This window comes from Pipistrellus kuhlii, unplaced genomic scaffold (genome assembly GCF_014108245.1).
Source record: "Pipistrellus kuhlii isolate mPipKuh1 unplaced genomic scaffold, mPipKuh1.p scaffold_m20_p_9, whole genome shotgun sequence".
In the NCBI taxonomy this organism is placed as follows: domain Eukaryota; kingdom Metazoa; phylum Chordata; class Mammalia; order Chiroptera; family Vespertilionidae; genus Pipistrellus; species Pipistrellus kuhlii.
In genome coordinates, this window is record NW_023425595.1 from 40,544,227 (window position 1) to 40,558,576 (window position 14,350).

The 14,350-nt window shown below is 36.4% G+C and overlaps 1 protein-coding gene across 12 annotated transcripts in view; it reads left to right on the forward strand.

Moving 5' to 3' along the window:
* Nucleotides 1-14,350, forward strand: part of ANKRD42 (ankyrin repeat domain 42) — a 38,834-nt gene that overhangs the window by 21,317 nt on the left and 3,167 nt on the right. For 6 of the 12 annotated variants that reach the window (XM_045577646.1, XM_045577645.1, XM_045577644.1 and 3 more), the window contains 5 exons: nt 1,492-1,692; nt 6,339-6,464; nt 7,622-7,727; nt 10,063-10,235; nt 11,434-11,560. In XM_045577646.1, coding sequence (XP_045433602.1) covers nt 1,492-1,692; nt 6,339-6,464; nt 7,622-7,727; nt 10,063-10,235; nt 11,434-11,560 — 733 coding nt within the window. Of the gene's footprint in view, nt 1-1,491; nt 1,693-6,338; nt 6,465-7,621; nt 7,728-10,062; nt 10,236-10,439; nt 10,519-11,433; nt 11,562-14,350 lie in introns of those variants that run through there. The other 6 variants (XR_006740830.1, XR_006740829.1, XM_045577650.1 and 3 more) reach the window with 4 other exon arrangements.

Genomic DNA, 14,350 nt, shown 5'->3' on the forward strand with positions numbered 1-14,350 from the left:
CACCACATACTAGTGATCAAGCACACAACCTAGGCATGTTCTCTGACCAGGAATTGAACCAAGGCTTCCTGGTTCTTAGGTCGACACTCAATTACTGATCCACACTGATCTGGCTGAAGTATATCCTTTAATGTTCATTTAGTCAAGGTCTGTTGTATACAATTTTTCAGTTTTTGTGTTTCTCTAAATGATTATTTGCTATCATTCTTTTTTTTAAAATAATTTTTGAATAAAGTTTAAAAAATAAATTTATTTGTGTATATGGCGTAACAGTTTCATGTTTTGCATGTATATGTCCAGTTTTACCAACAATATTTATTGAAGAGATTGTCCTTTTCCTCTTGTATATTCTTGTCTTCTTTGTTATAGATTAAGTGACCACATAAGTGTGGGTTTATTTGTCTCTTCTGTTCTGTTGATCTTTGTCTTTTTTGTGCCAGTACTATACTGTTTTGATTTCTATGGCTTTGTAGTATAGTTTGACATCAAGGAGCATTATACCTCTAACTTTGTTCTTTCTCAATATTGCTTGGGTTATTCGAGGTCTTTTGTGGTTTAATATAAATTTTAGGATTATTTGTTGTAAGTATGTGAAAAATGCCATTGGTATTTTGATAGAGATTACATTGAGTTTGTAGATTACTTTGGGTAATATAGATAATCTCTGTCCCATGGTATTAATTTGTGTTGTCTTCAGTTTCCTTCATAAAAGTCTTAACAGTTTTCAGAATACAGGTATTTTACCTTCCTGGTTAAATTTATTCCTAGGTATTTTATTCCATTTGATGCAATTGTAAGTGGAATTGTTTTCTTAATTTCTCTTTCTGATAGTTTGTTATTAGTTGATTAAAGTCTTAAATATAGGTCCTAATACCTAGTAGAAAACAGGCAGTAAACTTTGACATTGAGCTTAGAGATATTTTTTTGGATATGTCTTCTTCAGCAGGGACAGCTCCCATGGAAGCAGCTCGGCTGCTGGTGGCATGCTGCGGTTCCTGCTGGCTGCTGTGGAAACGGTGGTTGGCCTAATGTGCGTAATAGCATGCAATGGGCTACTAGATAACGTTTATGGAAAAGTGACAAAATACATAGTGATAAAAATAACATCAGTCATATTTGCATAGTTACTATTTTGGCTTATTTCCTTTTTTTTTTTTTGCAAAATATTTAAGAATTTTGTCTATCATTTATCTCTCTTACATAACAAGCATTTTCTCATGTAATGATAAGCTGCATAACTGGGATTTCACTTTCCAAGAAAACACTCTGGGGTCTGCTCTTTGGTGACCCTCCTCTGGCCTCTCCACACTTATAATAAGTATTGCTTTGGCATGACTAGAAGGACGAGTAAGGACATACAGGTTGGAAAAATATATATTCTCTTGCTCAGAGTATGTCCCTGTGAGGATTAGAGACAATGTATTATTTATTTTTTATGACTACTTTATTGCCAACTTAAAAATGAAATTCTTTTCTCTCTCTCACATATAGTTCACTTAGCAGCCATGGAAGGCCACCTTCACTGTTTTAAATTTCTACTCAGTAGAATGAACAATGCAACACAAGCTTTAAAAGCCTTCAATGACAATGGAGAAAATGTGCTGGACCTGGCCCAGAGGTTTTATAAGCAGAATATTTTACAGTTTGTCCAGGGGTCTGAGTATGAAAGAAATGATCCAAAAGATCAGGAAAGTAAGTAATAAACCTGAATTGTTTTAGCATTTAATATGTAGAATAAATGGAAAAGGAAAAGAAAAAAGTTGTAAGTTAAATATTAAAATATGTTACATACATTGTCCATATATTTATACAGTTTCTTATGTTTATTGAGGAATATTTTAGGCAGAAATGTACAGAGATTAATATAATGAGTAATCTTCATACCATTGGATTTAAGAATAAAATAGTTGTTGCTAATCCAGCTGGAGATGGGGAGGGAAAAGAGTATATGCCAAGAAATAGAGATTTTCAAAGTCTAATTTGAACTCATCACTTTTGCTAACTTTCCATTGACAAGGGTTTAGTTACCTGGCCATATACTAGTATAACTAGGAGCCTGGTGATTTTGCCACCTAGATGAGAAGCATCATCTCAGCTGCAGCTTGCTTTCTAATGATGGAGAGGGATTTTAGTAGACAACTAGCAGTCTTTCAAACTTCTTTTAAAACTTTATAAAAATGGCCGAAACCGGTTTGGCTCAGTGGATAGAGCATCAGCCTGCGGACTGAAAGGTCCCGGGTTCGATTCCAGTCAAGGGCATGTACCTTGGTTGCGGGCACATCCCCAGTAAGAGGTGTGCAGGAGGCAGCTATTGATGATTTTCTCTCATCGATGTTTCTAACTCTCTATTCCTCTCTGTAAAAATCAATGAAGTATATATTAAAAAAAAACCACTTTATAAAAATGGCATAAAAGGGTATGTATTCTTTTATGACTTAACTTCTATGACATATTTTTTTAGATTAGGTTGATAGATGTATCATAGTTGTTTTTTTTTTAATATATTTTATTGATTTTGTACAAAGAGGAAGGGAGAGAGATAGAGAGTTAGAAACATCGATGAGAGAGAGTCATCGATCAGCTGCCTCTTGCAGACCCCCTACTGGGGATATGCCCGCAACCAAGGTACATGCCCTTGACCGGAATCGAACCCGGGACCTTGCAGTCCCCAAGCCGACGCTCTATCCATTGAGCCAAACCGGTTTCGGCCATAGTTTTGGTTTTTTAAATCCTCACTGGAGGACATGCTAAGAGAGAAGCATCGATGCAAGAAACTGATGGAAAAAAAGAGTATATGCCAAGAAATAGAGATTGCTTTATGAACATATCCTGACTTGGAATTGAACCAACAGCCCTTCAGTGCACAGGACCATGTTCAATTGAGCCACTCTGGCCGGCTGCTTATTGATTTTAGAGAGAAGAAAGGATAAGGGAGAGAGAGAGAGACGAGGAGGGAAGAAGAGAAAAAAATATATCGATGTGAGAGAGAAACATCTGACAAAGAATATAGGTATAATTTTGATTCATTCATTGGATAGCTATTATTGTGTTGGTTGTTGTCATTTTTAAAAATTTGACAGTCTAAGCCGTAGGGGTTGTCGAACTCAATCAGAGAAGGGGCCAAAATCTAAAATCCAGCCTAAATCGCGGGCTGAATGGTTTACTGAACAGTCATAAACTGTCATTGTGATGGAAACGCAGCGGAGTGCAGTGATGACAGGGCGGTGCGGGCCACATTGCAAGGCCTGGTGGGACGGATTTGGCCCGCGGGCCTTGTGTTTGACACATGTGGAAGGGAAAAGAGGTCAGTGCCCCTGACTAAATAGTCGGGTATTGCATCTTCTAATAAGTCTTGCAGCACATCTGTTGAAAATTGCTGATATAGATTAGTTTGATTTTTTAAATTAATAATTTTGAATTTTATATATATATAAAATGAACTACAAAATTTTATATATATATATATAAAATTCAGTAGTTCATTCCTTTTTATCTCTAAATAGTATTCTATTGTATGAATGTATATGTTTTATCAATTCACCTGCTGATGAGTATTTGGATTGCTTCCAGTTTGGGCTGTTATTAATAATAGAGATCTGCTCTGAACATTTACATAGACATATGTTTGCATTTTTCTTGTTAAATACATAGGAGTGGAACATAACATTAAAGAGTTGTCTAATTGTTTTCCAAAGTAATTGGATCACTTTACATCCCCATCAGATATGCAAGAGAATTATATTTGCTTCATGGAATTCCCAGCATTTGATATGGTCATGTTTCATTTTAGCCATTCTAATGAATGTGAAGTGTTACAGTATTGTGGTTTTAATCTACCTTTTCCTGATAACTAATGATATTGAGTATCTTCTTATATGGCTATTCATGTATCTTCTTTTATGAAGTGTCCATTTAATTCTTTTACCCATTTTTATTGGATTGACTACTAATTATTGAATATTTGACAGTTTATTATGTTTTGTAAGATATATGTATTGTAAATATTGTCTCCCACTCTGAAGTTTGCATTTTTGTAATAGTGTCTTTCAAAGAGCAAAAAATTTAAATTTTGATAAAGTACAATTTATCAATATTTTACAGGTTATGTGTTTTTTGTGTCCTATCTATGAAATATTTGCTTACCCCAAGGTCAGCAAAATATTCTCTATTCTCTAGCAATTTTACAATTTTAGCTTTTTAATTCATATCTTTGATCTCTACATCAAGTTAAAGTTGATGTTACTGAATGAAATAAAGTGTAGATTTTACTTTATAAAAATATAGCCACTTGTCCTAACTCCATATTTTTGGAAAGAAGTTTTATAAAAAAAAATCAGCCATGTGTATATGTATAGGTGTATTTCTGGCCTCTGCATTCTATCTATCATACTAATATATCTGTTTATTTGCTAGTACTACCCTGTCTTGATGACTATTGCTTTATAGTGAGGCTGTAAGTTTCAAACTTTGTTCTTTTTAACATACTCTTTGGCTATTCTAAGTTTTTTTTCCCATATGTAAAAATGAGAATAGATGTATCTCAGAGTTGCTAAAAGGCTTAAATGAGGCAATCCTTGAAAGTGCTTACAACTGTGCCTGGCATTCAGCAAGGGCTCAATAAATGTAGTAGTTATTAAATTTTTTTTATCAAGTATTTGCTACTGGAGGCCCAGTGCATGAATTCATGCATGGGTGGGGTCCCTTGGCCTAATCTGTGATTGGGGCTGATTTGAGGGGGCCGGCATGCTGGGGGGGAGGGACCATGGGAGGTTGGCTCCAGCAGCAAGCTAACCAATGGCAGATTCCTCAAGGAATTGGGCTTCCTCCTCCCCTCTTCCCTCCTATCTGGGTCCAGGGTGCAGGGCTCACTCCCAACTGCTCCTCCTGCTGGCCTGATCACCACAACTGCCCTCCCCTTCTGGTCTAATCTCCCCTAACCGCCTCTGCCTCAGCCCCACCACCATGGCTTTTTCTGGAAGGATATCAGGAAGGTCTCTCAGAAGGTCTCCTGGTCTAATTAGCATATTATCCTTTATATTAGTATAGATTAGAGGCCCAATGCATGAAAATTTATGCAAGAGTAGGTCTTCCTTTCCTTGGCTGCCAGCACTGGCTTCCCTCTGGTACCCAGGACCTGGGCTGTTTGTTAAATACATAGGATTGGAGCATAACATTAAAAAGTCCCTCTGGCACCCAGGTCAGGGCGCCAGCAGCAAGCTAACTAATGGTGAGGAATCGGGCTCCCTCATCCCTCGTGTCTGGGCCCGCCGGGGTGCAGGTGAACCAGATTTGGGGCCGTCAGGGCCCCAGCAGCAAGCTAAGGCACTGCTGATTCTGCGAGGAATTGGGCTCCCTCTTTCCTCCTGTCTGGGTCCGGGATGCGGATGAATCAGATTTTGAGCTGTCAGGGCCTCAGCAGCAAAGTCTGGATTAGTGTGTGTCATAGCTACTATCTGGTCGTTCCACTTGTTCTGGTCCTTCAGTTGTAATGGTCGCTTAGGCTTTTATATATATAGACTAGAGGCCTGGTGCATGAAATTCATGCATAGTGGCAGGGGTTCCTCAGCCCAGCCTATACTCTTTCCAATCTGGGACCCATCCGGAGATGTCCTCTTAGAATCCGGGATGACTGGCTCCTAACCATATGCCTATCTGCCTGCCTGCCTGCAGTTCAGCCTGCTCGCCTGCTGTGTGCGCAGCCTGGCGTTTGGTCGAGCCTTCAGTCATTTTGGATGTTACGAGCCTGGCTTTTTATATATAGACATGCTAGGCACTAGTAGATCAGGTACATCCACACATGTGTGTGTGTGTGTGTGTATATATATATATATATATATATATATATATATATATATATATGTATATATATATGTATGTATATATATATGTATGTATTTGTATATACACACATATATAGGTATATGTGTATATACCTATACTTTATTTGCTTACCGTTTACTTTCTTCACTTCCTTACAAACAGAGGGAAAGGGTGGTTTATGCTAATGTACAAGTTGAGCCAAGTATGTCTTATTCAAAGGGTCAAAAATGACTATCTCTTTGTGTTTTGTGGTAAAAAGGAATATGACTAAGAATAGTTCTGATATATCTAATACTACTCCTAGCATGTTTGAGGTCCTGAGGGGTGGAAAGCCTACTCAGTTAATAATAATCTTATTTTGTGGTTCTCTTTTTATTACTTTATTGTTAAAAGAACTATTTCCAATATAACATTCTCATACTTCAGTTAATATTGAAATCTAAAATTTGCAACCACTTAAGGCAGGAAAAAAGAATGAACTCATGTGTTTACTGAGATGCTGAATTTTTTATTCATAGGTTTAGCATTTCCAGGTCACGTGGCTGCCTTTAATGGTAATTTGGAAATGCTTAAGAAATTAATAGAAGATGGAGTAATCAATATTAATGAACGTGATAATAATGGATCAACTCCTATGCATAAAGGTGAGTTATGATTCTTGTTTAATTTTCAATTCTGACACAATTGCTGTTGAATTATTTACCTTTTATAATAATTACCCATCAGGAATATGAAAATGCATGGCAGAGTACTTAATTTTTATTTTATTTTGTTTATTTTAATTAAAATGTTTTAATTGATTTGAGAAAGAGAAAAAGAGAGAAAGGAACATCAATTTGTTGTTTCACTTGTTTATACATTCATCAGTTGATTCTTATATGTGCCCTTACCAGGGATACAACCTTATTATAATTTTATGAATCAGCAATGTAAATCACTACTACTTTATAAATATGAAATTATCTGTGTAAAAGATGAGGAAATTGAGGTTCAGAGACCCTAGGTTTTTTGACTGAGTTACACAGTTGGTAAGAGCAGAGCTTAGATTTCATTTACTTTTTTTCTTTATTCATTCACTCATCAACTCTATAGACATTTGTTGCAGGTCTGTATGTGCCAGCCACTTGCTAAATTCTATTCTGTCCTTCTGTCTCATTGTTTAATAGACCTAAATTCAGTGCTTTTAAGTCTATTAAGTCCCCCATCCCAGTTTCCCTTAATCTTGAGATAGACTTTGAAGAATGGGTAGAAGTCAGATAAGCATAGAGTTGAGTGACACATTTGCAGCGTTGTGGAGGTGAAAATTAACATTGTTGTGGAGGTGAAAATTAATATCGAGTGCATGTATCTTAAGGACAAGATTTAGAAAAAGGTGTAAACAGTTTAGGTAATTGGGGACCTATAAATTTTGAGTTATGAAGTTCAGAGGATTAAGTTTTGTGATACAAGGTGTGATATAAGATTGGTCAGGAGCTATAAATATCAGCAAACACTCAATAAGGATTATAAAAAAACTAGATTATAGTTTCAAATCCATTACTTATTAACTGTGTGATGTTAAAGAAATAACTTCTTTGAACCTCAACTTTTATATCTGTATGTAAAGTTCTCTGTATAGGTGATGAGCACAGTATATATTTGATTACATGCTTGTCTGATGAATGAATAATTGAAATGGTGAAAATTACATCTGTTCAATTTATAGGTTATTGGAAGTATCAGTATTTATAAAAGTACTCTCTAATGGTGTTTAAAATTACTAGTAACAATTTTTTGTGTATTTTCTGTTTGTTTTTTACAGCTGCTGGACAAGGTCACATAGAATGTTTGCAGTGGATAATTAAAATGGGAGCAGACAGTAATATTACCAACAAAGCAGGGGAGAAACCCAGTGATGTGGCTAAGAGGTATTCCTATCTGCTTTACTTTTTTCCCTTGATTTTGTTTTTAAAGTTTTGCATATACTCTGTTATACTTAAATGACATTTCAAATGCTGATAGAATTACAATATTCAAGCTGAATAGACATTTGACAGTACATCAACTCTTTTCTCTAAAGCAGTGATTCTCCACTGGGAGGTAGTATTGTCCCCTTTCCTGTATGAGGGGCTTTTGGAAATTTGGGTTTGTCACAATGACTAGCAACCATTTATATATATAAAAGCTAAGAGACCAAAACATTGCAATGACCGGAATGTCCAGTCGCTATGATGTGCACTGGGAAGGTGGGTGGGGACTTGACTCTGGGTGTTGCAGCACACCCCAGACACTAACAGGAGGAAGGTTTTCATATACATTTTACAAATTTTCTTTCATCTCTGACACTTCTATTATAGAGAAAGGGCAAATAGCAATATTAAAATATTTCTAATTAATTCCCTTTTAATGTGCACGAATTTCATGCACCAGGCCACTAGTAATATATCATGTAAAAGCCTAAGTGGCCAGCCAACCAGTCAGTAGCTATGATGCACAATGACCACCAGGGGCAGATGTTCAATGCAGGAGCTGCAGAGCAATAGCAGCTTTGCAGAGTGTCCTCTTGCACTCTGGGATCCCTCAGGGGATGATGGACTGCCAGTTTTGGCCCAATCCCTCAGGTCAGCCCAAGGGACCCCACCTGCTGGAGGGACCCCGCTCACTCCGCAGATGCCCTTTGAGCCCCAGTGCTGCCCCAGGTGCGGGCAGCCTGGGAGGGACTGCAGAAGGTTAGCTCCAGGGTGTGTCCAGCCCATCTTGCCCAATCCCGCCCTTCTGGCTACCTTCTAATTAATTTCCTTTCAGTGTGCACAAATCCATACACTGGGCCTCTAGTAATGTAATATAATTATTATAATTAACAATAATTATGTTTACATATAATAATTACTATAATTAATAATTATTAATACAATAATTATAATTTATCACTCCACAAGATGCTAAGCTCCTTCGAGGGCAAGAACTGTGTTTTTTCATCTTTGTAACACTAACACTAACCATACCATTTGGGACATGATAAGTATAATAAAGTTGAAAAAAAAAACAGCCCTAGCTGGTTTTCTTAGTGGCTAGAGCATTGGCCCATGAATTGAAGGGTTGTGGGTGCAATTCTGGTCAAGGGCACGTATCTCGTACCTCAGTTGCAGGCTCAATCTCTGGTCCTGGTTGGGGCACACCTGGGAGACAACCAATCGATGTGCCTCTCTCACATCAATGTTTCTTTCTCTTTGTTTTCCCCCCTCCCTTCCACTCTCTAAAAAAATCAATGGAGAAAAATATTCTTTGGTAAGGATTAACAACAAAAACAAACTAACAAATAAAAGACAAACAAACAAGCAAAAAACAAACAAAAAAAAAACAAACAAAAAAAAACAGCTCACAACAAAATTAAAAAATGGACTAAATATTCCTTGAGGACCTGAGACCAAAATTTGTTTCAAAACCCATGAAACTCCTTTTGATTAGCTCTATCATACAATATTTCTCAAGAGGTGCCAGCATTTGAATGGGATGATTTATATGTTATTCACCACTATTCTTAGTCCTCTAGAACATTTTGCATTTAAGTATTCGTGGACCTGGCCTCACTAAATATTAGTGACTAGAGGCCCGATGCATGAATTTGTGCACAGGTGGGATCAGGCCAACACGCTCCAATGAAGGCCAATGCAATTACAACAACTCCAAAATCAAAGGTATATTATTTGAAGCTTCAGAGATGTAGGAAATAGCAAAGAAAATATGGATGGAAAGTCATTTTTTTTCTATTAAATTTCAAAGCCATGTCAAGTGCTTTGGGTTGGAGAAGAATCAAGAATAAGGGGAGATGGGGGGAAGAATAAGGATGCTAGAGCTATAGTTAGCCCTAAAATTGGAACCATAACTAACTAATTCTACAGTCTAAATTAGGCCATCAGAAAAAGGTAGTAAGTGCAGGTGATCAAATAGGGTGGTTTTGAACTTTCTGTTCAATTTAGCAATTATCTTGGGTCTCCTCTTTCAGTTGGGTTTTTGCCAATAAAAATTGATGGAATCTGTCTTTAATCATCTCCTGTCCTTAGTGTCGAATAACAGTTTCCCATGTACTACTAGCTGGATATAGTATATCAAATTGGCACTGATATTCAGGTACAGTTTTGCTCCTTTACTGAATGGGTGGGTTGGTGGCATAATGTACAAAGTGTAATTACTTAAATTAAGTTCAAACTGTAATTCCAGTTTGAAAATTGGTTCTTGTTCATTGTTGATTCTTTTCTACAGGTTTGCCCATTTAGCAGCAGTAAAGCTTTTAGAGGGGCAACAGAAATATGATATAGATGATTATGAAATTGATGAAGATGATATGAAGTGTTTTATAAGACATGGTGTTGAGGGAAGCACTGATGCTAAAAATGATTTATATCTTAATGAGTCGGATAAAACAGATGCCAGAAGTAAGTGGTGCCAATTCTTTTGTGATTTGTTCTTTAAGAAATGCCATAGCCATTGTCTTTTCCACAAATTTTAAAATTATCCTAAAGATAGCTATTATCTATAAAGTAAAATACTTTCATTTTGGGGGGAACCAGAACTATAATTTTGGTACTAGGTGTTGTTGAACATATAAAAAATGTAAGATATGATCTCTTTCCCTCAAAGAGGAAAATGTTATATAAGAGGAAACATTATTTAAGTGGATCATAGGAAACAGGAAGAGACATCCCAAGGATTTCCATGGTTAGTTGGCAAATGATTTTTACAAATAATAATAACAGCAAATATTTGTTGTCTACAATGTGCCAGATACTGTTGTAGTTATTGGAGAAACAGTGAACAGTATAACATCCCCAGCATCACCCAGAATTTACATTCTGGTTATGTGGTGGTGACAGATAATAAGAAAATAGATACATAAAGAAAATAAAGTAGGGTGGTGCTATAGATAAGAGCCATTAGAGCCTCTAAGGGAGTGACATTTGAGAAGAGACCTGAGCCTGTAGATGCTAGTAACCTATTCCTCTCCACCCATCAAGTTCATAAGCAACAATGTATGCAGATGATATTATATGTCCTTAAGGGAGAAAATCACCCCAGGTAATGTCTGCTAGACTGGAGGATGCCTAGTATTTATTTCTTCCCATTGCCTCTCTGCTTGTCTGTCTGCTTTTCAGAATGGACACACAGGATAGAAGATTCGATAGTTAGAGAATAGCTAAAAGCAGCTCTCAACACATTTCCTTCCCTCAGTATCCTTTTGCATAGATATTACAAATAACTAATCATAAAATTTGGGAGCTGGGCTAGTTCTTATTTTAAATAAATGCAGCAGATTTCAATTTTTTATATATATTTTGTCATATAATAGATTATCCTCTAAACCACTGCTAGTCTTTGAACTTCCTTGTTCATAGTTCTAAGTGTCATAACAATCTGATACATCCTCCAAGAGCAGGAGGAGAACCTTTCATTTAGGTTTATCATTGCTTGTTCATCTAAGTATTATTTGCTGATATTTATCCTTCTGTGTGTATGCCACCATCCTCCTCCTCCCCAAACCACACAGACACTGGCTTGAGAGGAAGACTAGGCTCCAGGATGAGCATCCTGTGAGCACCTGTCTAAATTAGGTTTCTATGCAACTCTGTCTTGCAGTGAGAGCTTATAAGAAAATTGTAGAATTGAGACACCTCCTGGAAATTGCTGAAAGCAACTATAAACACTTGGGAGGGATAACAGAAGAAGACTTAAAACAGAAGAAAGAACAGCTGGAGTCTGAAAAGTAATGTCCTCCAAATTTTAATGGTTTCTTTTTAGTTCTCTCTCTAAATGCCATGTGAGGGTTTGTTGACCAACAACTTGTTTTTTATCCCCACCAAAGGGCGTAAGAGTCTATCCTGTTTGGAGGAGGTATTAAGATTTTTGTGTGTGTGTGTGTTAAAATACACATAACATAAAATATAGCATCTTAACCATTTTTAAGTACAATTCAGTAGTGTTAAATAGAGTCACATTTTTGCACAACCTAGCTCCAAAATTCTCTTCTTCTTGTAAAATTGAAATTCTAAAGAGTTGTTTTTGTTGTTGTTGAGATCATAGCTACGTTGAGCTTTTCAACCAACACATCTATAACCATCCCTATCAAATTGGACTGCTTATTTATGAATCTGAGGCCCAGGGTTGTAGAACCTCGTCAGAGGTTCTGTGTCCAGAGGCATTGAGCAGTTGTATCCTTTACTCCCTGCTTCCTAAGTTGGCTCTGCACATTTGGTGCCTTTCTACTTAATTAATGTTTTTTGGAATAGAGGATGCCTTTATTTCTTCCCACTGCCTCTCTGCTTGTCTGTCTGCTTTTCAGAATGGATAGTGAACGTAGGGAGACAGGGGAGAAGACTTTTAATCAAAACTTGGGTCTGTAAAGAGGATTCTCCTCTTTTTCTGCTCTCTCTTTTGGTTGGGTGTCTTTTCCTCAGATTCTTAGAACCTCCTGCTTCCCTTTTCTCTGTCTTCTTCTGAATATAGACTCAGTAAGAGGTCTGGTAAATGCATTCAGAGTAATATCTAAGTTTTTGATAAGGGTTAATATTGTTATCCTTCCATGGGTACTTGGGAATTTGAGTAAAAGACAAAGCTTAAACCAAAATACTCTTATCTTTTAGTGGGATTTTAGATACTAGAAAACTGGGGCAAAATTTAACTTTTTTTTTTTTTTTTTTTTTTAAACAGGGTCCTTGTTGATATCTCACAAATCACATTGTTTAGTTAGCTGTCTATTTCCTCTGTATTGATTACAGTATTCTAAGATATGGAATATTTTTGTATAGGCCTTTATGAAAGAGCCTAACTGAATGTTTTTGGATCCCTTCACAGTGGAACAATTCTTTCCTAGATAATGAGTTTTAAACTTTGGTTTCTGTTGCTTTTCTTCCTGGCAGTTTACTATACTATTGCTACAGCTTCTCCACTCCCACCCCTCTTTTTTTTTTTTTTTTTTTTTTTTTTTTTAAGATTCTTCATTTCATATGTCTCTTAGCCTTCCTTATGTCTTCTTTTGAAAAGTATCTTTTTTTTTTATTGGGTTGTTTATCCTCCTTTTTTAAAGTTGTACAAATTCCCTATAAATTTTGGAGAGTAGGCCCTTATAGGATATAACATTGGCAAATATGTTCTCCCATGTAGTGAGCTTTCTTGTTGTTTTGTTGATGGTTTCTTTTGCTGTGCAGAAGTTTTTTTTATTTTTATGTAGTCCCATTTGCTTATTTTCTTCTTAGTTTCCATGCTATGACATATGCCTGATATTTTGCTGTCAATGGATTCTTCTAAGATTTTTATGGTTTCCCATTATGTTTAAGTCCAAATAAAAATGGCTACAAACAAGTACCTATCAATAATAAATTAAACATAAATGCTCCAATAAATGGCTAAATGGATAAGAAAATATGACCCATATATATGCTGTCTACAAGAGACCCACCTCAGAACAAGGGGCTTATATAGACTGAAAGTGAAGGGATGGAAAAATATCTTTCAGGCAGTTGGAAATGAAAAAAGAGCTAGGGTAGCAATACTTATATCTGACAAATTAGACCTCAAAGTAAATGCCATAATAAGAGGTAAGGAAGGCAACTTCATAATATAAAGGGATTGATATAATAAGAGGATATAACTGGTAAACATATATGCACCAAATGCAGGAGCATCCAAATACATTAAAAAAAACTTCTGGAAGACATCAAGGGAGAAATCAACAGCAATACAATCATAGTAGGGGACTTTAATAGCACATTGATATCATTGAATAAATCCTCTAGAGAAAAAATCAGCAAAGAAACAGCAATCCTAAATGACTCACAAGATCAGATGGACTTAATCAACATCTTCAGAACATTTCACCCAGAATATACATTCTTCTCAAGTGCACATGGAACATTTTCAAAGATAGATAACATATTGGGACACATGCAAAGTCTCTTCAAATTCAAGAAGATTGAAAATCATATCAAGCATCTTCTCAGATCACAATGGCATAATACTAGAAATAACTACAATATAAGTAATAAAAAAAATTCAAACACTTGGAGGTGAAATAGCATGTTATTAAACAATGATTGGGTTACCAAAGAGATCAAAGAAGAAGCAAAAAACATCCTGGAAACAAATGACAATGAAAACACAACAATCCAAAATGTATGGGACACAGTGAAAGCAGTCCTGAGAGGGAATTTCATAGCATTACAGGCCTATCTCAAAAAATAGGAAAAACTGGTAATAACTCTACAACTGAAAGAATGAGAAAGAGACCAACAACAAAAGCCCAGAGTGAGAAGAAGGAAGGAAATAATAAAGATCAGAGAGGAAATAAATGACATAGAGACCAAAACCACAATACAAAAGATCAATAAGCCGAAACCGGTTTGGCTCAGCGGTAGAGCGTCAGTCTGCGGACTGAAAGGTCCCAGGTTCAATTCCGGCCAAGGGCATGTACATTGGTTGCAGGCACATCCCCGGTAGGGGGTGTGCAAGAGGTAGCTGGTCAATGTTTCTCTGTCATAGATGTTTCTATCTCTCTATC